Source organism: Cetorhinus maximus, chromosome 31 (genome assembly GCF_964194155.1).
Source record: "Cetorhinus maximus chromosome 31, sCetMax3.hap1.1, whole genome shotgun sequence".
NCBI classification, from domain to species: domain Eukaryota; kingdom Metazoa; phylum Chordata; class Chondrichthyes; order Lamniformes; family Cetorhinidae; genus Cetorhinus; species Cetorhinus maximus.
This window is the reverse complement of record NC_135909.1, coordinates 19,994,773-20,020,346: the sequence shown is the minus strand read 5'-3', so window position 1 is coordinate 20,020,346 and position 25,574 is coordinate 19,994,773. Positions and strand designations below refer to the sequence as shown.

General features: G+C 45.9%; 2 protein-coding genes across 2 annotated transcripts in view; one reads left to right on the top strand and one right to left on the bottom strand.

Annotated features, from left to right (window-relative positions):
* LOC144670314 (histone H2B-like) overlaps positions 1-25,574 on the top strand; it is a 1,149,071-nt gene that overhangs the window by 814,904 nt on the left and 308,593 nt on the right. The gene's annotated exons all lie outside the window — the stretch shown is intronic.
* On the bottom strand, positions 10,505-11,173 carry LOC144670425 (histone H1.5-like). Its single transcript, XM_078532903.1, has one exon. The coding sequence runs from the start codon at positions 11,171-11,173 to the stop codon at positions 10,505-10,507; it is 669 nt and encodes a 222-aa protein (XP_078389029.1).

The following is a 25,574-nucleotide window of genomic DNA, read 5'->3' as shown; positions in this document are numbered from 1 at the left end:
AGGATCAAGAGTAGGCCATTCGGCCCTTTGAGCCTGCTCCACCATTCAATATGATCATGGCTGATCCTCTATCTCAACGCCACATTCCCTCTTTCCACACCCCGTCATGCCCCAAATATCCAAAAATGTACCAATTTCTTTCTTGAATATACTCTGTGACCCGGCCTCCACAGCCTTCTGTGGTAAAGAATTCCACAGGCTGACCACCCTCTCAGTGAAGACGAGACCATGAAGCAGCAGTGAAACACCTTTATGGGGTATGTGGAACATTCCTTGTTCCAGTCCTACTCAGGCTCCCTCCCGCAACTCTTTCTTCGGTACACCGATGACCATTTCGTTGCTGCTTCATGCTCTCACCTGGTGCTGGAAAAAATGATACAATTTTGCTTCCAATTTCCATCCCTCCATCACCTTCATGGTCCATCTCTGACACTTTCCTTCCTTGACCTCTCTGTCTTATTTTCTGGCAATAGACTGTACATCAATATTCAATACAATCCACTGGTTCTCCCTTATCTTTTCTCCAAAAACTTCAGTAAATTAGTTAAACATGATTTCCCTTCCATAAACCCATGTTGACTTTGTCTAATCCTATTAATGCTTTCCAAGTGTTCAGTTACTATGTCTTTTAAGATACACTCTAGAATTTGCCCCACTACTGATGTTAGGCTAACTGCCTGTAGTTTTGTTTTTTCTCTCCCTCCTTGTTTAAATAGTGGGGTTACAATTGCCACCCTCCAATCTGTAGGAATTGCTCCAGAGTCAAGAGATTTTCGATGATGACCACCAATGCATCCAATATTTCCAGGGCCACTTCCTTTAGTAGTCTGGGATGTAGATCATCAAGTCCTCGGGATTTTTCAGCCTTTAACCCCATTAATTTCTTGACCACAATTTTTGAAACTAATACTAGTTTTCTTCAATTCCTCCCTCTTGCTGGACCCTTGGTTCCCTAACATTTCTGGAAAATTATTTGTGTCCTCTTTTGTGAAGACAGAACTAAAATATGTGTTCAATTCTCCTGCCATTTCTTTGTTCCACATTATAATTTCCCCCGTTTCTGACTGTAAGGAACCTACATTTGTCTTTGCTAATCTTTTGCTCTTCACATATTTATAGAAGCCTTTACAGTCAGTTTTTATGTCCCTTGTAAGTTTAATCTCATACTCCATTTTCCCCTTCTTGACGAATCTTTTTGTCCACTTGCTGAATCCTAAACTGCTCCAAATCTTCAGGCTTGCTCTCTTTTCTGGCAATTTAATATGTCTCCTCTTTGGATCTAATATTATCCCTAATTTCTTTTGTAAGCCATGGTTGGGCCACCTTTCCTATTTTATTTGTGTTCCAGACAGGAATGAATAATTGTTGTAATTCATGCATACGTACCTTAAATATTAGCCATTGCCTATCCACTGGACAACCTTTTAAGTACGGTTCTCCAGTCCATCATTGCCGAATCGCGCCTCAGACCCTCGTAGCTCCTTTTATTTAGGTTCAGGACCTTCGTTTTCAATTCAACTTCTTCACTATCCATCCTAATGAACAATTCCATCATTTTATGGTCGCTCTTCCCCAAGGGAATTAATTCTTTCTCACTGTATGGCACCCAGTCTATGATAGCCTGCTCTCTAGTTGGTTCCTCAATGTCTTGGTCCATAAAACCATCACGTACACACTCCAGGAAATCCTCCTCCACCAGCATTATTGCTGTGTGGTTTGTCCAATCTGTATGTAGATTAAGGTCACCCACAATTACAGTTGTATCCTTACTGCATGCATCTCTAATTTCCTGTTTAATGCCTTCCCTTACATCTCCATTACTGTTTGGAGGCCTATAGACAACCCCCACCAACGTTTTCTGCCCCTTGGTGTTTCTTATCTCCAGCCAAACAGATTCCACATCATGATTTTCTGAGCCAATATCCTTCCTCACTATTACATTGATTTCCTCCATTACTAACAATCCCACCCCACCTCCTTTCCCTATTGATCTGCCCATCCTAAATATTCAATACCCCTGGATGTTCAGTTTGCATCCTTGATCACCCTGTAGACATGTCTTCATAATTGCAACTCTATCATAACCGTTTATATCTATTTGCACCGTTAATTCATCTACCTGATTGCAAATGTTCCACACATTAAGATATGATGCCTTTCAATTTTTCTTTAACTTTGTAACCATCTTCGCTTTATTTTGCACTATGACCACATTTGTTTTTCACACTTTTTTTTCTGTCTTTCACTTTTGCTTCTTACTTTTCTGCCTTTTGTTTCTATCCTTGTTTCGCCTTCCTCTGTCTCCCTACTCAGGTTCCCATCCCCCTGCCGTTCTAGTTTAAACCCTCCCCAACCGCACTAGCAAACACTTTCCTCCACCACCACCACCACCCCACCACCAACCCCTCCACTCCCATCACCCCCCCACCTCCAACTCCACTCCCACCACCCCCCCTCCCCCAACCTCTCCACCCCTGAGGACATTGGTTTTGGTCCTGCCCAGATGCAACCTGTCCTGTTTGTACTGGTCCCACTTTCCCCAGAACTGGTCGCAATGTCCCAGGAATCTGAATCCCTCCCCCGACACCATTTCTTCAGCCATGTATCTATCTGCTATATCCTGTTATTTCTCCTCTCGCTAGCACGTGACACTGGTAATAATCCTGAGATTACTACCTTTGATGTCCTACTTTTTAGTTCACATCCTAACTCCCTATATTCAGCTTGTAGGACCTCATTGTTTTATTTTTTACCTATGTTGTTGGTACCAACATGCACCATGACCACTGGCTGTTCACACCGCACCCCGCCCCACTTCACAATTCCCTGCCGCTCTCTGGGACATCCTTGACCCTGGCACCAGGGAGGCAACATACCATCCTGGTGTCTATTTTGTGGGCCACAGAAAGGCCTGTCTGTTCCCCTTACTATTGAATCCCCTTTCACTATAGCCCGGCCACTCTTCTTCCTCCCCTCTTTTGCAGCAGAGCCACCCGTGATGCCATGGACTTCTGCTGCTTTCCCCTGAGATGTTGCCTCCCCCAGCAGTATCCAAAACGGTATATATGTTAGAGAGGGGGACGGCCACAGGGGACTCCTATACTACTTGCCTCCCTCTACTCTGCCTGGTGGTCACCCATTCCCTTTCTGCCTGTTCAGTCTTTACCTGCAGTGTGACCGCCTCACTGAATGTGCTGTCCCCGATAATCTCAGTATCACAGATGCTCCAAGGTGAATCCACCCGCAGCTCCAGCTCCGAAATGCAGTTAGCCAGTAGCTGCAGCTGGACGCACTTCCTGCACACATGCTCACCAGGGTCACTGGAAGTGTCCATGAATTCCCACATAGCACAGGAGGAGCATATCGCGGGTGTGAGCTCTGCTGCCTTCTGTTCCCTTTAATTTAAGCTTCTTAGTTACTCCCTTTTAAAGAATACTAATTACACTAGGGTCCTTATTCCACTCCTACTACAGTCCAAAGTCCTCACATTATTTTGTTTAAACTGATGGACTGCAGCAGTTTAATTAATAGAATAAGTAGAAGTACTTACCTGACCTACTTACTGTGTCATATTTTAAATCGTGATGTCACTTTGAACTCCACCACCTGGAGGCCCTGAGGGTCTGCCTCTCCTCTCCGGACTTGGCGTCTGTCAGAGGGAGAGGATGAAACAAAACCAAAAGTACCTGGAAAAACTCAGCAAGTCTGGCAGCATCTGCGCAGAGGAACACAGTTAACGTTTCGAGTCCGAATGACCCTTCAACAGAACTAAGTTAAAATACAAGAGAGGTGTAGTATAAGCTGGTTTAAGGGCAGGGGGTGGGGGGGACACACAAGTAGAGCGAGTGATAGATGGAGATAACCAAAAGGTGTCACAGACAAAGGGACAAAGAGGTGTTGAAGGTGGTGATATTATCTAAGGAATGTGCTAATTAAGGGTAGAAAGCAGGACAAGCAAGGTACAGATAGCCCTAGTGGGGGTGGGGTGAAGGAATCGAAAAAGACTAAAAGGTAGAGATAAAACAATGGATGGAAATACATTTAAAAATAATGGAAATAGGTGGGAAATGAAAAATCTATATAAATTATTGGGAAAAGGGGTGGGGGGGATCGGATAGGGAGTGGGGATGGAGGAGAGAGTTCATGATCTAAAATAGTTGAACTCAATATTCAGTCCGGAAGGCTGTAAAGTGCCTAGTCGGAAGATGAGGTGCTGTTCCTCCAGTTTGCTTTGAGCTTCACTGGAACAATGCAGCAGGCCAAGGACGGACATGTGGGCATGAAAGCCGGGTGGAGTGTTGAAATGGCAAGCGACAGGGAGGTCTGGGTCAAGCTTGCGGACAGACCGAAGGTGTTCTGCAAATTGGTCACCCAGTCTGCATTTGGTCTCTCCAATGTTGAGGAAACCGCATTGGGAGCAACGAATGCAGTAGGCTAAATTGAGGGAAGTTCAAGTGAAATGCTGCTTCACTTGAATGGAGTGTTTGGGCCCTTGGACAGTGAGGAGATGGGAAGTGAAGGGGCAGGTGTTGCACCTTCTGCGGTTGCATGGGGAGGTGCAGTGGGAGGGGGTTGAAGGGTAGGGGGTGATGGAGGAATGGACCAGGGTGTCCCGGAGGGAATGATCCCTACGGAATGCCGCTGGTGGGGTGAAGGGAAGATGTGTTTGGTGGTGGCATCATGCTGGAGTTGGCGGAAATGGCAGAGGATGATCCTTTGAATGCAGAGGCTGGTGGGGTGATAAGTGAGGACAAGGGGGACCCAATCATGGTTCTGGGAGGGAGAGGAGGGTGTGAGGGAGGATGCACGGGAGATGGGCCAGACACGGCTGAGGGCCCTGTCAACCACCGTGGGTGGAAAGCCTTGGTTAAGGAAGAAGGAAGACATGTCAGAGGAACTGTTTTTGAAAGTGGCAGCATCAGAACAGATGCGACAGAGGCGAAGGAACTGAGAGAATAGGATGGAGTCCTTACAGGAAGCGGGGTGTGAGGAGCTGTAGGCGAGGTAGCTGTGGGAGTCAGTAGGCTTCTAATGGATATTGGTGGACAGTCTACCAGAAATTGAGACAGAGAGGTCAAGGAAGGGAAGGAAAGTGTCAGAGATGGACCATGTGAAAATGATGGAGGGGTGGAAATTGGAAGCAAAATTAGTAAATTTTCCAGGTCCAGATGAGAGCATGAAGCAGCACCGAAGTGATCATCGATGTACTGGAGAAAGATTTGTGGGAGGGGGCCGGAGTAGGACTGGAACAAAGAATGTTCCACATACCCCATAAAGAGACAGGCATAGCTGGGGCCCACGCGGGTACCCATAGCCACACCTTTTATTTGGAGGATGTGAGAGGAGTTTAAGGAGAAATTGTTCAGTGTGAGAACAAGTTCAGGCAGACGGAGGAGAGCAGTGGTGGATGGGGATGGTTCGGGCCTCTGTTCGAGGAAGAAGCAGAGAGCCATCAGACCGTCCTGGTGGGGGATAGAAGTGTAGATGGATTGGACGTCCATGGTGAAGAGGAGGCGGTTGGGGCCAGGGAACTGGAAATTGTTGATATGATGTAGCGTGTCAGAGGAATCACGGATGTAGGTGGGAAGCGACTGGACAAGGAGAGAGAGAATGGAGTCAAGATAGCAAGAAATGAGTTCCGTGGGGCAGGAACAGGCTGACATGATCGGTCTGCCGGGACAGTCCTGTTTGTGGATTTTGGGTAGGAGGTAGAAGCGGGCCGTCTGAGTTTGGGAGACTATCAGGTTGGAAACTGTGGAAGGAAGATCTCCAGAGGAGATGAGGTCAGTAACAGTCCTGGAAACAATGGCTTGATGTTCAGTGGTGGTGTCATAGTCCAAGGGTGGTAGGAGGAAGTGTCTTTGAGTTGACGCTCAGCCCCTGTGAGGTAGAGGTCAGTGTGCCAGACAACAACAGCACCACCCTTGTCAGCGGGTTTAATGACAATGCCAAAGTTGGACCTGAGAGAACGAAGTGCAGAAAGATCAGAGAGAGATAGGTTAGAGTGGGTGAGAGAAGCAGATTTATTGAGACGACTAATGTCACGCCGACAGTTCTCAATCAAAAGATCAAGGGAAGCTAAGAATCCAGAGGGAGGGGTCCAGGTGGAGGGAGAATATTGGAGGCAGGTAAAAGGATCCATTGAATGGAGAGAGGACTCCTGCCCAAAGAAGTGAGCACGGAGACGAAGGTGGCGGTAGAAGAGTTCAGCATCGTGCCGAGCCTGAGATTCATTGAGATGAGGGCGTAAGGGTCTGAAACTAAGTCCTTTGCTGAGCACTGAATGTTCAGCGACGGAGAGGGGAAGGTCAGGGGTATGGTGAATACACGGCCGGGGCTGCCATTGGAAGACGGGATGGGGACAGAGGGACAGGCAAGGGTTGAGGGTCCTGGATGGGTGTTGGTGTCAATGAGTTGTTGGAGCTTGCGTTCCTTTGCACCTGAAAGAAAGAGACAAAGTTTCTTGTTGAGGCGTCGGATGAGACGAAGAATAAAATGAAACTGGGGATATGCGCAGCTTAGAAAAAGAGTGCGGCGGTGCTGCTGGAGGGAGAGGTCGAGTGTGTTCATATGGCGATGCATGGCACTGAGTGTAGATCTCAGAATGCGACGAGAACAGCAGTCCAAGGAGCGTTGTATGTCCCGGAGATGCCTTTAATCCTGGGTGGGTTTGAAACATAAGGGATGGAACTTCAGTTGAAATCCACATGGGGTAAGTCAGAGACGGAGACAGTCACTGAGGAAGGTAATATGGCTGTGGAAGCGAGTTTTGGTAAACACCTTGTCAAACACCAGGAGAGAAATGGAAAGCAATGAAGGTGAACAAGGCAAGAGAGAGATACGAAAATCCTGTCGGAGAGAAGAGCAAAACTTCTTCAAGGTAGGCATTCCTTGAAGAGAAGTGGCAGTCAATTAAACACTAAGATAAAAGCAAAAAACTGCGGATGCTGGAAATCCAAAACAAATACCTGGAAAAACTCAGCAAGTCTGGCAGCATCTGCGGAGAGGAGCACAATTAACGTTTCGAGTCTGAATGACCCTTCAACAGAACTAAGTAAAAATAGAAGAGAGATGAAATATAAGCTGGTTTATGGGGCCGGGGTAGGACAAGTAGAGCCCGTGATAGGTGGAGATAACAAAAATATGTCACAGACAAAACGGCAAGGAGTTGTTGAAGGTGATGATATTATCTAAGGAATGTGCTAATTAAGGGTAGAAAGCAGGACAAGCAAGGTACAGATAGCCCTAGTGGGGGTGGGGTGAAGGAATCGAAAAAGGCTAAAAGGTAGAGATAAAACAATGGATGGAAATATATTTAAAAATAGTGGAAATAGATGGGAAAAGGAAAATCTATATAAATTACTGGGGAAAAAAGGGGGGGGATCGGAAAGGGGGTGGGGAAGGAGGAGAGAGTTCATGATCTAAAATTGTTGAACTCAATATTCAATTCGGAAGGCTGTTAAGTGCCTAGTCGGAAGATGAGGTGCTGAATGAAAGCCCCACTCACTCACATGCACAGCTAACTGACAGATGCACAATGAGTCTCAAACACTATCACAGTCAGACACAGAACGACATCAGCAATCACTTTCAGTCCCAGAGACTTGCCAGAATGCACAGAATGAATCCCAGACTCTCTCACTGTAGCACGGCCTTACAAACAGTAAATGAATCCCAAACTCATTCACAGTATCAGAGTGAGTAAATCCCACACTCGCACACATTATCAGGGGCTCTCTGTTACAGATGGAATCCCGCTTTCCCGTATAGTCTCTCTCTGTGGAGAACGGACCCTCGCAAAACAATCAGGCGGCATTCCCCGATGTATAGTAAAACACTGAGGAACTGGGGCTGGAGAGAGTCTTTGTAAAATGTATTTCCTGACTAAAGTAAATGGGCTGATGCCGGGTTGGGAGGAGGAGTGGGGACGAGAAATCACAATCTGATTGGCCTGTTTCCATATCCAATCCTGAAATTATATACTTAGAGGCTGCTTTAGCCTTTAAACTGTCCATTCAGAGTCATCTTTTCCCAATCCTTAATTAGCATAGATCTGGGAGACTGTCTATTTAATCGGCGCTCGGAAGGGGTTTGGTTTATTTCTGTGTCTGAAACTGAATATGGTTGATGAGAAGAAACCAGCTCCCAAGAAGGGAGGCAAGAAAGCCTTAAAGAAACCGGTAGCAAAGGGCGGCAAGAAGCGGCGAAAGTCGAGAAAGGAGAGTTTCTCCTGGCCATTTTCTGAACAGATTCACCAGTCAGAGTTACAAGGACTATTAATACAATCTGCTCGACAATCCGCCTTTTTAGACACTGTGAGGAACCGCCCCGAACAGTAATTGGCTGCAGCCTTACGCCCAGGCAGTTGCGTCCAAAATCGAACCAATGAATTAATCCCTGGCAACTCAGGTCCTCATTGGTCGAGTTGTTTTTAATTGCCCATTTCAAAAATTCCGCCTTTTTTTGCAGCCGTTTACCGTCTCGACAATAGACTTCGTTCTTCCCTTTTTTGAAAATTATAAATACCATTTCTCACTGTCACTCACTATTTCCTAATCCCAATGAAATTCCAGTTCATGTAACCTGTCCCGGCAATTTGTAAACCCGGCATCATCCTGGTGAATCTGCACATTTTTGGACAGAAACACCAGTCCGTTGTTTGAACTGTGTAAAGTCAGTGCTGGATTTCCCAGGCAATAACTGAATTGTTAATATAATAATAATTGAGCATTGCTCCCTACAGCACAACCAACCTTTAAAATCGCCGCTCGATTAGAGGGCTGGAATGGGTAATAAAATAGAAACGGTGCTGGGGGCATCAGACTCCTTCCCATTGCCCTCATTCTGGGCTGTTCATTCCGATAAAGAGCGGGAACGGGAGCGGCTCGAAGCTCCCCCTATTCCCGGTCTAAGTCATGACGGACATCCGTGCGAATATTGGGATTAGTAGCAGGAGGAGGCCGCTCAGCCCATCGAGTCTGTTCCGCCATTCAGTGAGATCATGGCTGATCTGATTGTAACCTCAACTCCACTGACGGATTGAACGGCTGATGTCAGAGGAACCGCCGGATCCTGTCATTACTATCCGACTCATTATTCATCCAGAACAAAACCTTTCGACAATATGAAGCAGTGGAGAGACTTTTCAGTGTCAGTGCAGAATGTGCCATCCGGATAAATAAACAACGAACAAACTGATATTCTCAGTACATTCCCCGTCAGAACAAATCAGGCACTAACATTCCCGATCACAGCCCATCCCAGCTCCCGTTCCCAGGTCTCTGCTCTCTCTGTGAGGCGGTGGGTGGCTCTGAAAAGAGCCTTTGTTGTGTGTTTGGTAGAAAGGGTCGAGTTGTTCAGCCGCCGAATCCATAGAGAGTGCGGCCCTGGCGTTTCAGAGCGTACACCACATCCATGGCAGTGACCGTCTTGCGCTTGGCGTGTTCAGTGTAGGTGACCGCATCCCTGATCACATTCTCCAGGAAAACCTTCAGCACCCCGCGAGTCTCCTCATAGATCAAACCCGAGATCCGCTTGACACCGCCACGGCGAGCCAGGCGGCGGATTGCTGGTTTGGTGATGCCCTGGATATTATCACGAAGCACTTTGCGGTGCCGCTTTGCTCCGCCTTTCCCCAGTCCTTTGCCTCCTTTCCCTCTGCCAGACATGATAATTCTTCACTCAGATCGCTGCTAAATATGAGAGACGAGCTGTTTCACGTTCTTCTTTTATATAGCCCGCCCCGACCTGACTGAGAAACGGGACAGAGAGGGAGAGGCGGGACGGGGAGGAGACTGAGTGACAGACAGAACAGAGGAATGTCTATGATAATCCAGCTCCGCCTCCTCCCTGCTAGAAACGACTTTGTTTTTAAATTATCGACAATGGAAGTTAACACAGCGCTCGGCACAAAGCTTATAGATTGGAGCTTCAAATTAAACGGTTCTAAAAACCCGCAGCTTTTAAATAAAGAGCTTTACAATTAAAATTCAGTAATATTCCAGCCCAAGTACAAACACTATATCCTGCAAATCCGCCTGTTTCCACTTCGCTCCCAGCTTCTGTTCTATCCCGACACACCTCCCCTCCAGGCGGGTTGAGCAGTTTATCGACACCTCACTCCAGCTGAATTAGACAAACTCATGTGTTGGGCTTTGAGTTGTAACGTGGGGTTTCTCCGCCCGGGTAACTGTCTTACACACTCTCACCCTGAATCTGTGAAAAGGAAACGAGCAGAAACTGACAGAGCAGCTGAACAAATCCCCAGTTACAATGGGGCACGGGCACCGCTCTGTTTTATTGCAGAGTGGGGGAGGGGATGGGTATAGATCATGTCAGTGAGATACCGGGAATTTTCAAGTTAATATAAATCATTTCAGTGTGAAACCTGCTCCCAGCGCCGGGACAGGGACATTTGATTCGGGGATCAGCTCTTTCCTGAGAGACGTGGGCGGCTCTGAGAAGAGCCTTTGGGTTCAGAGGTTTACAATTTGCTCGGCTGGTTTCATTTCTTTCCTGGCGCTGCTTTCTTAGCCTTTGCTGCTTTCACTTTGGGTTTGGCCTTCGATTTATCCACTTTTTTTAAAGCCTTTCCACCCGTGAGCTTCTTGGCGGGAGATTTTTTCTTCAGCGCTGCTTTCTTCACCGCCTTTTTTGGAGTTGCCGCCTTCTTGCTGCTTGTTTTCTTGACTGTTGCTTTCTTCGCTGGGGATTTCTTGGCTGCTACTTTCCTGGCTGGAGATTTCTTAGCTGCTGGTTTCTTTGTTTTCACCTTCTTGGCCGCTGGTTTCTTGACTAAAGATTTCTTGGCTGTTGGTTTCTTCTCCTTCTTTCGCACTTTCCCCTGGGATTCCTTCTTAGGGATTTTGAAGGAGCCGGAGGCGCCCTGTCCCTTTACCTGCACCAGGGAGCCGCTCTCCACCTTCCTCCTGATACTTAGCCTGATCTGGGAGCCGAGCTTCCCCACATCGACACCGCTGCCAGACAAAGCTTTCTTTATCGCGGCCAGGGACATCCCCTTGCGATCGCTGCAACCCGCCACAATCTTGAGGATCTGTTCGCCTAACTTGGGACCGGCTGCCTTCGATCGGGAAGCCGCCTTCTTCTTCTTGGGAGGTTTGACTTGAGCGGCAGCGGCTGGAGGAGCCGTTTCGGCGGCTGCAGTATCAGTCATATCCGAGACTGTGTGGAAAATCTCTCTGACAGTCAGAACTGGATCAGAAATGAAACCAGTGGTGGCGGCTCAGAGCAACTTAAACACAGAGAGCGGACGGGGCAGAGACAACCTGCTGTCAGCTCCCGGCTCCTCCAGCCTCTCTGTGTTTCTCTCTCCTCATAAACTCCCCAATTCCACTTCAAATTGGACATTTCAGATTCCCACACTCGCTTCCTTCTGTTAACAAAATCCGAATGTTTGTTGTCGAGAATGTTCCATCCGAATTAAATGCAGCAATTTCGATTTAAACCCTTTTCTTTGCGGCTTTGATCGCGCCCTCTCAGCCGAGCTCTGACTTCTTCTCTGTGTTTCCACTGAAATCTTGAAATTAACGAAAACTTTGCCTTAAATTCTCTCTTCAGGGCTGAGCAGGGGAGCATCGCGATCCAATTACAGGGAAATCTTGTGATTTTACACAAGAGGGACTCGGAAACCTGGCGCTGAGGCCGGACACACAAACACAGCGACATTAGTCTAACCCGCCCGCCCCTCTAACACACTCTCGCTGATACAATGTTCACATCTACACATTGACAGGACAAACTGTGTCTCAGATTTACAGCTCCCAGGACAGGCTTTCCTCTCCTCTCGGCCTGTGCTGTGGATTCTCGGGGATTAGTTGTAGTTTCCCAGCTCAGTAACTGTTAAACCCTCTGAGACCGGAGCTGCTCACAGTGTCTGTTCCCCAGATTCAGGAGACTGCAGCAAATCACAGGGTTAACCCGTAACTGGTTTAAATTATTGTCTTGTTCACAAGCAGACTTATTTTTGATCATTTGAAGATACAGATTGTGTGCACTCAGCCACTAAACAACAGTGCCTCTCCTTCATATGGAATTCAATAGAGAGGGGCTGGAGGGATAGACAGAGACAGAGTGAGTGAGGGCGGTGAGACTCAGGCGACCAGACAATATATCCATCAGTTGCAGAAATCCCAGTAAATTATGATTCCATCCATAAAATTTCTCCTGGAGAGGCAGAAGCTGCAACCTCAGTTCTCACTAATACTGTCGCAGAGACACATTATTAATCCCACACTCAGGAACAGTGCTGTGGTTTGACAGAAGAGATAGGGAGAGGAGGCATAAACTTAATGTTCCCGTTCTAAAAAGTGTGCAGGGTCAGAGGGCCCGAAAATCTTTAGATCTTTGTAGGTGACAGGAGATTTTGAGAGAGTAGTTAGGAAAGCAGATGGGATCCTTGATTTCATCAACAGAGATGCTGAGCATAAAAGCAGAAACGTTATGTTTAACCTTTATAAAGCTTTGTTTAGGCTGCAACTAGAGTATTGTGTCCATTTCTGGTCACCACACTTTTGGAAGGATGTGAGGGTCTTTGAGACAGTGCAAAGGAGATTTACTAGAATAGTTCCAGGGATGAGGGGTTATAGCTGCAAGGTTGGTTGGGGAAACTGAAGCCGCTCTACTTGAAGAAAACGAAATTGAGGGGAGGTCTGAGAGAGTTGTGCAAGATTATAATAGGTTTAGATCAGGTAAACAAAGGAAAGCTGTTCCCATGAGCTGAGGGTAGAAGGATTAATGGACACGGATTTAAAATTTAAGACAAGATGTGCAGGGGAATGTGTGCTAGAACTTTGTTACTCTCCGGGTAATGACCTGGATCTTGATCCCAATGGGCATTGTGGAAACGGAGATTTCAAACGGAAATTGCGTGGGCGCCTATGGAAATAAAGTCGCAGGGATAGAGCAGTAGAATAGGATGACTGGATTATTCTACAGACAGTCAGTATGGACTGGATGGGCCGAATGACCTCCTTCTGAGCAGTAATGTCTTCATGACTCTGTGACTGTATAACTCGATGACAGTGTCAATGAGTGAGAAACAATGGCCCATGTTTAACCCTCTCTTCCCTGTTGTACTCCCTGCAGCTCAGGGCCGTTGGATATTACTCCCAGCGAGTGTTTCACTTGGATTAAATGAATCTGGAGAGTTCCTGTCTGATATTAACTCATTCACGGTCCCAGCAAACACCCCGATTCCCGGCTTCCTCCAGTGATTCTGCAGGATTGCTTTGTGAAAACGGGCCCCTGAACACCAAACAGCCTGCAAAGAAAGATCCCAGAATGAGTTTCTTGCAGGGGCAAGTCGCAGTTCTCATCGTTTCCTCCTCATAAGCTCCAGGTCTTTTGCTGAATCTCGGATAAAAGTGACTTGGAGAACATTTCCAAACAAAATAGTTTCATGCGATGTTGTAGATTTCTGCGCATGCGTCATTCCAATCCCCCACCAGAGTTGAAATGGGGTGGGGCGTGAGGACCGGTGGGAGGTGGGGATGCAGTGAGCAGAAGAGCGCATGCGCGCTGCTCTTACCCTGTTCGACCTGGGACAGGAAGAGCCGCCATTGGAGAGACCACAGTCCCGGGGGAAGGGAATAAACAGCAGCCTCCTAGGAGGGAGACAGAATGGCAAGGAGTTCTTATTAGCGATTTTCCAGTCCTCTGGGAAACCTCCCCGACTCCAAAGATTCCTGAAAGATCACAACTAATGTCCCCACTATCTCTTCAGCTATCTCCTTCAGAACTCTGGGGTGTAATCCATCTGGTCCAGGTGATTTATCCACCTCCAGACCTTTCAGTTTTCCTAGCACCTTCTCCTTGATAATAGCCACCATACTCTCCTCTGCCCCCGGACTCTCTTTAACTTTGGGGATGTTACTCGTGTGTTCCACCATGAAGACTGACGCAAAGTACCTATTCAGTTCCTCTGCCATTTCTTTGTTCCCCACAACTATTTCTCCAGCGTCATTTTCCAGCGGCCCAATGTCCACTTTTGCCTCTCTCTTACCCTTTATATATCTAAAAAAAACTCTTGCAATCTTCTTTTATATTACTGTCTAGTTTAACCTCATATTTAATCTTCTCCCTCCTTATTTCTTTTTTACTTGTACTCTGTTGGTCTTTGTAGGCTTCCCAAACCCCTGGCTTCCCACTGCTCTTCGCCGCATTGTATGCTTTCTCTTTAGCTTTTATGCTGTGCCTGACTTCCTTTGTCAGCCATGGTTGCCTCGTCCTCCCTTTAGTATGCTTCTTCTTCCTAGGGATTAATTTTTGCTGTGTCTCCCAAATTACTCCCAGAAACTCCTGCCATTGCTGTTCCACTGTCTATCCTGCTAGGCTCATCTCCCAGTCAATTCTGGCCAGCTCCTCCCTCATGCCTCTGTAGTTGCCTTTATTCAACTGTAATACCGTTATATCTGATTCCAGCTTTTTCCTCTCAAATTGCAGGGTAAATTATATCATATGATGGTCACTTCCTCCCTCACCTTAAGCTCCCTTATCAAATCTGCCTCATACATCACTAAATCGAGAATTGCCTGTTCCCTAGTGGGCTCCACCAGAAGCTGCTCCAAAAAGCGATCGCGTAGACATTCCACAAATTCCTTTTCTTGGGATCCACTACCAAGCTGATTTTCCCAATCTACCTGCATATTGAAACCCCCCATGATCACTGTAACCTTGCCTTTCTTACACGCCTTTTCTATCTCCTGGTGTATCTTGTGCCCCACATCCTGACTACTGTTCGGAGGCCTGTACATAACTCCCATTACGTATTTGTTTTTAACCTTTGTGGTTCCTCAACTCTACCCACACGGATTCTACATCATCTGACCCTACGTCGTTTCTTGCTGTCGATTTAATTTCATTTCTTACTAACAAAGCAACCCCACACCGTCTGCCAACCTGCCTATCTTTTCGATAAGATGTATACCCTTGGATATTTAGCTCCCAGTCCTGATCCCTTTGCAGCTATGTCTCCGTGATGCCCACCACATCATACCTGTCAATTTCAAACTGCGCCACAAGCTCATTTACCTTATTTCGTATACTGCGTACATTCACATACAACACCTTCAGTCCTGTATTTCCCATCTCCCTTCTCATTGTCGTCCCTTTATCTGATGTGCTTGAAGTTAGATTCCTAACCCTTTCCAAACACTCTGCCCTATTTTGTGTTCTGGATACTTTAATAGCCTCTCCTGGGCTTTGCTTTCTTTTCAGTTTTTTCATAATTTTCCGTGAAGTTGAATCCATCCCCCATATGCTAACCTGCTGCTTTGTTTCCCATTAGTCAGACTTCTTGGAGTTTTACCCTTCCCTTCTCCCCCACTTTCTAGAATAAAGTCCTGTTGACCACCCTATTTACCCTTTTCGCTAGAACATTGGTCGCAGATCGGTTCAGGTGGAGAGCGTCCCAAAGGTACAGATCCCTCATGTTCCAATACTGATGCCAGTGCCCCACGAAATGGAACCCCTCTTTCCCGCACCACTCCTTTAGCCACGTGTTTACTTCCCTTATTCTCGTGCCCCTATGCCAATTTGCACGTGGCTTGGGTAGTAATCCGGAGATTATAACCCTTGAGAACCTGTTCTTTAATTTAGTTCCTAGTTCCTGATAATCCCAAAACAGGTCCTCTTTCCAAGTCTTACCTATGTTATTTGTCCCGACGTGGACCACAACAACTGGATCCTCCTATTCCATCTCCAATATCCTTTCAAGCCGGTCAGAGATGTCCCTCACCCTGGCACCGGGCAGGCAACATACCATGAGGGACTCTCAATCCTGCTTACAAAGGATGCTATCAATTCCCCTAATTATAGAATCCCCTACAACTACCACTTGTCTTTTTGCTCCCCCCACTTGAACGGCCGTGGTCAGCTGCCTCATCCTCCCTACAGCCCTGTTCCTCATCCACACAGGGAGCAAGTACCTCGTACCTAATGGACAAGCTCAAGAGCTGAGTCTCCTCTGTTCCTGAACACAGGATCCCTCTACCTACCTCACTTGCAAGTCACACCCTGCTGACCATGACACTGACCGAATTTGAGGTACTTAATATAGCGGGTGTGACCGCCTCCTGAAACAAAGCGTCCAGGTAACTCTCCCCCTCCCATCTGGAGCCCCGACTCCAGCTCATCAATTCTGAGCCGGAGTTCCTCGAGCAACCAACACTTGCTGCAGATGTGCTCACTGCGGCTCGCAATGGGATCTGCCAGCTCCCACATGGAACTGCTACAGCACATCACCTGCCCAGCCATCTCGAATTAGTTAATTAATTTATTAATTAGCATTGCAGTTTTTTTTTCAAATTTGGTGCAGATTTCCTACCAAACAATCAGGTCGCAGCTTTCCTGTGACAACACTTTTTCAGTTTTGGCTTCAGTTACTCTGTACCCCGAGGTCACCGCTCTGGTGCTCCTCACTCCGAGTCTGCTCCCTGGAGCAGGGGGCAGTGGGCAGGGGGCACTGTTACATAACAGAAAGGAATGTTACTCAACAGAGAACAAAGTAACATGACAGAGAACACAATTACACAACAGAGAGCACAGTTAAACAACAGGGGCCACAGTTACACAATAGGGGCGCAGTTACACATCAAAGAGCGCAGTTACATGACAGAGGGCACAGTTACACAGCAGAGAGCACAGTTCCACAACAGAGAGCACAGTTCCACAGCAGAGAGCACAGTTATACAACAGAGAGCAGTTACACAACAGAGAGCATAGTTATACAACAGAGAGCACAGTTACACAGCAGAGAGCACAGTTCCACAGCAGAGAGCACAGTTCCACAGCAGAGAGCACAGTAATACAACAGAGAGCAGTTACACAACAGAGAGCACAGTTACACAACGGGAAGCATATTTACAAACAGGGGACAACTCTGTGCAGCAAGGAACAGCTTTACATAAGTGATCAGTCTCTCCATCTCAGTGTCTTGCTAATTTGCTCGGCATCTTTCTCTGTCACCTTGTGTATCCTGACAGTCTCTTGTTGCCTTTCTGTATGTGTTTCTCTGTCTGTTTCTGGCGTTACTCAGTAGAAATATGTAGCTAAGTTAATCCTCCCAACAGATGTATTCTAGCCCAAAATACACAAAGCAAGTGATTACTTATTTCCCTAACACACAACACTGATATTCAGCACCCAATATTTTAATGAAGCAGAGTGGTGCAGCGGAAGCGTGCTGGGCCCATAACCCAGAGGTCAATGGATCGAAACCATCCTCTGCTATTTATGGTCTAACTTAAAGAGACATTGGCTGCTACGATAAGCTTCTCTTATTTATCTTTACGGTTTACAGCATTGGATTTCCGTTTCCCATAAACACTTAAATCTGCAACAAACCTCTCAAATTCCTTCTATTCACACTGGGACAATAGCGGCAAATGCTGCAAACACACACCAGCAAAGTCTTTCTGTCAGCCCATTTCTCGCGAAGAGCTGGCACAGTCTGAATGTTTTTTTCTCGTTCAATATCACTCCAAAGTTATCTGAATCGGAAATTTCTGAGATGGAAACAATATACTGAAGTTTATATTTATTAGTACGTCTGATCTATATGATACCCTGCAGTAATTCATCATTCTAATTTGGACAACTGCTTCCTCACAGTGACATGTAGCATCGAAAAGAAATAAAGTGCCATAATCGTGAAGACAGCATCATGTCAAAGACAGTTAATCATTATTAGGACAGATATCGACATTCTTGCTTAATTACAGGTTTTAAACGTGGAATTCAGTTCCATAATCACCGTGAACAGAGAAAGTGAAGTTTCCTTCCTTCGGCCTTGCATCAGATACATAATGCACTAAAAACTCCTTCGAGTGTCTCTGATTGTTTCCTTTTGCCTGTTAGTAGTTGTTTGGAAGTTAATGCGTTCAGTTTCCTGCTCATTCTGCCCTTATTTTCATTAACTAAGGTGAAAGTTATCACATTTCTGTGACGTTTCTTTGCCTCTAACGCATTGTTGTCACTCATTGTTAGATGCTAATTTACTGTCAGAAGATTAATTAATTCTCTCTCGTTACTTATTACTGAATCTAGTATAACCCTTTCTCTTGTGGTTTCCAAATTAGGGTGGAGGAAGAAGAGATTAAATGACAAAACAGTTGATGGTGCAAGGCTCAGATATGTGGACAAGTAACAAAACCAAAGATGTGTTTAAAAGAGGTGTGAATGATGATGAACAGCTGCCATGCTAAATCAAGAGAAAGATGTGAACTAAAGCAAAACATCCAATTTAAATGATACACAATGGGGATTGAGATTACCCCCTCAAATTGCTATACTCAGTATTGAGGTTGGAAGGGTTTAAAGTGCTCAATTGAAAGATGAGATACCGTTCCTCGAGCTTACATTGAGATTAATAAGAACACTGCAAGATGCCAAGGACAAGATGGAAACTTAAAATGACATGTGTTCGGAAACTCGGTGTCATTCTTGCAGAGTGATCAGAGCTTCCACAAAGCAATCACTCAATCTTTCCAATGTAGAGCAGATCACATTGTGAGCAGTGAATACGGGGTACTAAATTGAAGAAAGTGCACTTAAAACACTGTTTCACCTGGAATAATTGTTTTGGTGAGGAGAGATAATATCCCATACCAACACTGCTAATTTATCTTCCTTTTTTCCTCAACTGATTTTCTCTCCACTCTGCAATTGACAGGGCCCCCAACCATTTTTGTTCCTTTTCGCGACCGCTGTTCCCACCAATTCCCTCTCTCCCAGGATTCCGATAGTCTTCCCCTTGTCTTCACCTTCCTCCCCACCACCCTCCACATTGAATGGATCATCCTTTGTCATTTATCTAGAAGGTAGCGAGTTGCTGTGAGTTGAATGCTCTGCCGCAAAGGTTGGTGGAAGCAGATTCAATATAAACTTTCAAAAGTGAAACGAACAACTACGAAAGGGAAAATTTTTTAGGGCTATTCAAAAGGATAAGGGGAGTGTGGCTCATTTGGTACAAAAGAGTTTGCACAAAAAGGTTGAGCACAAATGCATGCCACTGCGTTCAAGTTTATAGGGAAATGGCGGACATCGCTTCCCAGAATGCGCAGGGGGAGATAAAACGGCCTATCTCTACCAGAGGGACCGCACTGCGCAGGCGCAGGAACTGGCACGTCGTCCATCAGAAATCCTTTCTGCGCCGAGCATGCGCGGTACAGCAACAGGAAGCTGCTCGTGATCGAGCGCAGCCTCAGTAACACCGAGTTTCAGCGGCTCTCAGAGCCTGAATCAGAGCCGCCGAGTCCGGCGGACGTGCGGAGAGGGACCCGGGGGACGGCACCATGAAGCCGGTGGTGCAGCGCCTCCCCCATCCCAGCCGCCGCTTCCCGGTTTCTTTTCCCGTTTGCACCGAGTCTTTGATGCGGTAACAGAGAGGGTTGGGGAGGGTGATGCTGTTCATGTGGTTTACGTGGATTTCCAAAAGGCATTTGATAAAGTCTCACACAACAGACTTGTCAACAAAGTTACAGCTCATGGAATAAAAGGGACAGAGCAACATGGATATGGAATTGGCTGAGTGACAGGAAACAGAGGGTAGTGGTGAATTGTTGTTTTTCAGACTGGAGGAAAGTTTATAGTGGAGTTACCCAGGGGTCGGTGTGAGGACCCCTGCTCTTATATGTTATATGTTAATGACCTAGACCTGGGTGTACGGGACACCGTTTCAAAATTTGTGGATGAAACTTCGAGGTATTCTGAACTGTGAGGAGGATAGTGTTAAACTTCTAAAGGACATAGGCAGGTTGGTGGAATAGTCAGGCAAGTAGCAGTGGTAAAAGTTCGACCTCAGAATGCCCGGGGAAGTCAGTGCATTTGATAGAGCGGTTTCTGGGATGCAGGGAATTGTGGGATCTGCAGCCACCATGAGCAGATGTTAGTAAGTGTTTTATTGCAGGCTGAATGTCAGTGACCCGAAATGTGAACTCTTTTTCTTTCTCCACAGATGCTGCCTGAGGTGCTGTGTATTTTCAGCATTTTCTCTCTTTGTTTCAGATTTCCAGTATCCACATGATTTTGTCAGTGAATTATTGCAGGTGTCGCTCACAAAACCGAGGCCGTAAACACAAACTGAGAAATGAACAACCCTTGGAATCAGAATGGATGTTGGACATGGAAGTCGTTCCTCGCTTACTTTGAAGGTATGTTCCTGTTGGCTGACTTTGAACTGGAGAGTAGAGAGAGGAGAAGCTGATGAGTTTAACCACGAGCACTTTTGAGAACAGTAGGGCCCAACCATTTCTGATCAAATGTTATTAACTGTTTCTTGTACAGTAACAGAGACTGACGGGGAGTAAATTTCACATTCATATACAATAGTAGAGAGTGACAGACAGAGTTAATTCCACCCACACACGTATACTGTAAGAGAGATTGACAAAGAGTTAATTCATTGAATCATAGCATGATTACAGCACAGAAGGAGGCCTTTCTGCCCATTATGTCTATGCTGGCCGTCTGAAGGAGCAGTTCACCTCTTGCCATTTCATCACCTTATCCACATAACCCTGCACATTTTTCCTTTTTTGATGATAATCCAATTCCCTCTTGAATGCTTCGATTGACCCTGCCTCCCCAAATTCCCAGGCACTTTTCCTAGCCACTCGCTGCATGAACAAGGTTTTTCCTCATGATGTCATTGGTTGTTTTGCCAATTACCTTAAATCTGCGCCCTCTCTTTCCCCACTTTTCCACCAATTGGGAAAAAAAGTTTTCCTATCTACCCTGTCCACATTCACAGCAACAGAGACTGACTGACAGAAATTTAATTCTACATAATTCATATTATTAGACTCTTTATTCACACTCTCATACAGAAACAGATATTGATAGGAAGATAATTCCACAATCATACACAGCAACCAAAACTAACAGAAATTTAATTTCACACTCACTCACAGTCACTGATTCTGACAGAGAGTGAATACCACACTCGGCATAACTGAGACTGACAGGTACAGATTTAATTCCACATTCATGTACAGTAACAGAGGTTGACATGTAAGATGTGAATTCCACACCCACAGAAAACACTAAACGATTGAGATTTAATTCCTCACTCCATAACAGAGACGGAGAGTTAATGTCGCACTCATATACAGTAACACAGATTGACAGATGGTGAGGGTGAAATTAACTTTCTTAAAGTAACAGAGCCTGAAAGAGTTATTTCCATGGTCCGATACAGTAACTGTAACTGACATAGTTAATTCTATATTCACCTACAGTAACAGGTTATCATACAAAGAGTTAATTTCACACTCACCTACCGTCACGATTGGATAGAAAGCTAAATCCGCACTTACACACGTGACAGAGATTGATAGATTGAAAGTTAATTCACAGTCACAATAACAGACTGACCAATGGAGGGTAAATTTCACACACTCAGAAATAGAGGCTGAGAATTTATTTGTTTATCCCTCACTCACATACAGTAACATAGACAGACTAATATGAGATGTGGAACTAACTCCCTTAGTTTCTGTCAGTCTCTGTTATTATAGGTTAATTCCTCACTGAAACATTAATAACAATTGACAGGTCCTTAATTCCACTCACAGATATCCTAACAAAGACTGGGAAAGAGAATTCCACACTCACAGTAACCGAGACTGACCAATAGAGAGTTAATTCCACACACTCATACAGTAACAGAGACTGACGTAAGGAGTTAATTCCACACTCAGATACAGTAACTGAGACTGACCGATAGAGTTAATTCCACACTGACAGTAACAGAGTCTCACAAATTGTTTGTTTATTCCACACACATACATAACAGAGACTGACCGACAGAGAGTTAATTCCACACTCACATACAGTAACAGAAATTGACATAAGGAGTTAATTCCACATTCTCATACAGCAAGAGGTTGACAGAGTGAATTCCACAATCAGTTACAATAAAGGTTGTCCGAGAGTTAGTTCCACTCTCATAACCGGAACAGAGACTGACAGAGATTTAAATTACACACTCACATATAATAACTGATGAATCAGTTCTGCTACATGTTGAACATCACTTGGAGGAAGGGCTGAGGGTGGCAAGGGTACAGAATGTTCTCTGGGTGGGGTACTTCAATGTCCATCACCAAGAATGTCTCGGTCGCACCACTACTGACCGAGCTGGCCGAGTCCTAAATGACATAGCTGCTAGACTCTGTCTGTGGCAGGTGGTGAGGGAACCAAGAAGAGGGAAAAACATACTTGACCTCATCCTCACCAACCTGCCTGCTGCAGATGCATCTGTCCATGACAGTATTGGTAGGAGTGACCACCGCACAGTCATTGTGGAGATGAAGTCCCGCCTTCACGTTGAGGATACCCTCCATCGTGTTGTGTGGCACTACCACCATGCTAAATGGGATAGATTTTAAACAGATCTATCAACTCAAGACTGAGCATCCATGAAGATGTTTCAGCAGCAGTAAAATTGTGCTTGAACACAATCTGTAACCTCATGGCCTCGCATATCCCCCACTCTACCATTACCATCAAGTCAGGAATCAACCCTGGTTCAATGAAGAGTGCAGGAGGGCATGCCAGGAGCAGCACCAGACATATATAAAAATGAGGTGTCAACCTGGTGAAGCTATAAAACAGGACTACTTGGATGCCAAACAGCATAATCAGCAAGTGGTAGAGAGCGCTAAGCGATCCCACAACCAACGGATCAGATTTAAGCTTTGCAGTCCTGCCACATCCAATTGTGAAATATGGTGGACAATCAAACAACTCAGTGGAGGAGGTGGCTCCACAAATATCCCCATCCTCAATGATGGAGGAGTCCAGCACAGCAGTGCAAAAGATAAGGCTGATGCATTCACAACTATCTTCTGCCAGAAGTGCCAAGTGGATGATCTATCTGGGCCACCTCCACAGTTGCCAGTCTTCAGCCAATTCGATTCACTCCATGTGATATCAAGAAACAGCTTAAGGCACTGGATACTGCAGAGGCTATGGACTCTGACAACATTCCAGCAATGGTACTGAAGAATTGTGCTCCTAGTCAAACTGTTCCAGTACAGCTACAGCACTGGCATCTACCCAGGTATATGGAAAATTGCCCAGGTATGTCCTGTACACAAAAAGCAGGACGAATCCAACCCAGCCAATTACTGCCCCATCAGTCTACTCTCCATCATCAGTAAAGTAATGGAAGGGGTCATCAACAGTGCCATCAAGTGGCACTTGTTTAGCAATAACCTACTCATTGACGCCCAGTTTGGCTTCCACCAGAGCCACTCAGCTCTTGGCCTCATTACAGCCTTGGTTCAAACATGGACAAAAGAGCTGAACTCCCGAGGTGAGGTGAGAGTTACTGTCCTTGACATGAAGGCAGCATTTGACCGAGTGTGGCATCAAGGAGCCCGAGTAAAACTGGAGTCAATGGGAATCGGGGGGAAACTCTCCGCTGGCTGGAGTCATACCTAGCACAATGGAAGATGGTTGTGGTTGTTGGAGGTCAGTCATCTCATCTCAAGGACATGACAGCAGGGGTTCCATAGGATAGTGTCCTAGGCCCAACTACCTTCAGCTGCTTCATCAATGACCTTCCTTTCATCATAAGGTCGGAAGTGGGGATGTTCGCTGATAATTCCACAATGCTCAGCACCATTCGCGACTCCTCAGATACTGAGGCAGTCCATGACCAAATGGACAATACCCAGGCTTGGGCTGACATGTGGCAAGTAAAATTTGTGTCACACAAGTGTCAGGCAGTGACCATATCCAACAAGAGAGAATGCAAACATTGCCCCTTGATTTTCAATGGCATTACCATCACCCAATCCCCCACTATCAACATCCTGGGAATTACCATTGACCAGAAACTGAACTGGACTGGCCATATAAATAGGTTGCCACAAGAGCAGGTCAGAGGCTTGGAATCATAGAACCATAGAAAAGTTACAGCACAGAAGGAGGCCATTCGGCCCATCTTGTCCATGCCAGCCCGAGGACACCCAGGTGCCCTTTCTAATCCCACCTTCCTGCACCCGGCCCATAGCCCTGCAGCTTACAGCACTTAAGGTGCAGATCCAGGTACTTTTTAAAAGAGTTTAGAGTTTCTGCCTGTACCACCAACTTGGGCAGCGAATTCGAGACACCCACTACCCTCTGCGTAAAAAAGTTCTTCCTCATGTTCCCCCTACACCTTCTTCCACTTATCTTGAATCTATGTCCCCTGGTTCTAGATTTCTCCACCAAGGGAAACAATTTTATCCTGTCCACTCTATCTATTCCCCTCATAATTTTGTACACCTCAATCAAGTCACCTCTCAACCTTCTTTGTTTTAAGGAAAATAACCCCAACCTATCCAATCTCTCCTCGTAGCTACACTTTTCTAACCCTGGAAATATTCTTGTAAACCTCCTCTGGACTCTCTCCAGAGCTATTACGTCCTTCTTGTAATGTGGTGACCAGAACTGCACACAATTACCCTAGTTGTGGCCTCACCAGTGTTTTATACAATTCCAAAATTATATCCTTACTTTTATATTCTATACCTCTGCCAATCAAGGAGAGCATTCTATATGCCTTCTTTACAACCTTGTCTACTTGAACTACTGCCTTCAGGGACCTGTGTACTTGTACGCCAAGATTTCTCACTTCATCTACCCCTCTTAGTATATTCCCATTTATTGTGTAATCCCTGTAACTGTTTGACCTCCCTAAATGTGTAACCTCACACTTCTCTATGTTAAAATCCATCTGCCACTTTACCGCCCACTCCACCAACCCATCTATATCATTTTGGAGATTATGGCTATCCTCTATACTATCCACTACTCAGCCAACCTTTGTGTCATCTGCAAATTTCCCAATCGTACCCCCCACATTCACGTCCATATCGTTAATATATAATACAAACAGCAAGGGTCCCAAAACCAAGCCCTGTGGAACACCACTTGAGACAATTTTCCATTCGCAAGGGCATCCATCGACCATTACCCTTTGTTTCCTGTTACAAAGCTAACCTTTTATCCAGATTGCCACATTACCCTGAATCCCATGGGCTTTTACTTTCCTGACCAATCTGCCATGTGGGACCTTGTCAAATGCCTTGCTAAATTCCATGTACACAACATCCACTGCACCACCTTCATCAACCCTTCTTGTCACTTCCTCAAAGAATTTAATCAAATTTGTGAGGCAAGACCTTCCTTTAACAAATCCATGCTGACCATCCCTGACTAGTCCATGCCTTTCCACATGACAGTTAATCCTATTTTTCAGGATTGAATCCTATCTCTCAGGATGCGACGAGTAACTCACTTCCTGACTCCCCAAAGCCTGTCCACCACCTACAAGGTACAAGTCAGGAGTGTGATGGAATACTCCCCACTTGTCTGGATGAGTGCAGCTCCTACAACACTAAAGAAGCTGGACACCGTCCAGGACAAAGCAGTCCAATTGATTGGCACCACATCCACAAATATTCACTCCGTCCACCACTGACGCACAGTAGCAGTACTGTGTGCCATCTACAAGATGCACTGCAGGAATTCACCAAGGTTCCTTAGACACCTTCCAAACTCATGAC

Bases quoted from the DNA above. Each gene is read 5' to 3' on its own strand.
- LOC144670425 (XM_078532903.1), bottom strand. From the start codon at position 11,173: ATGACTGATACTGCAGCCGCCGAAACGGCTCCTCCAGCCGCTGCCGCT.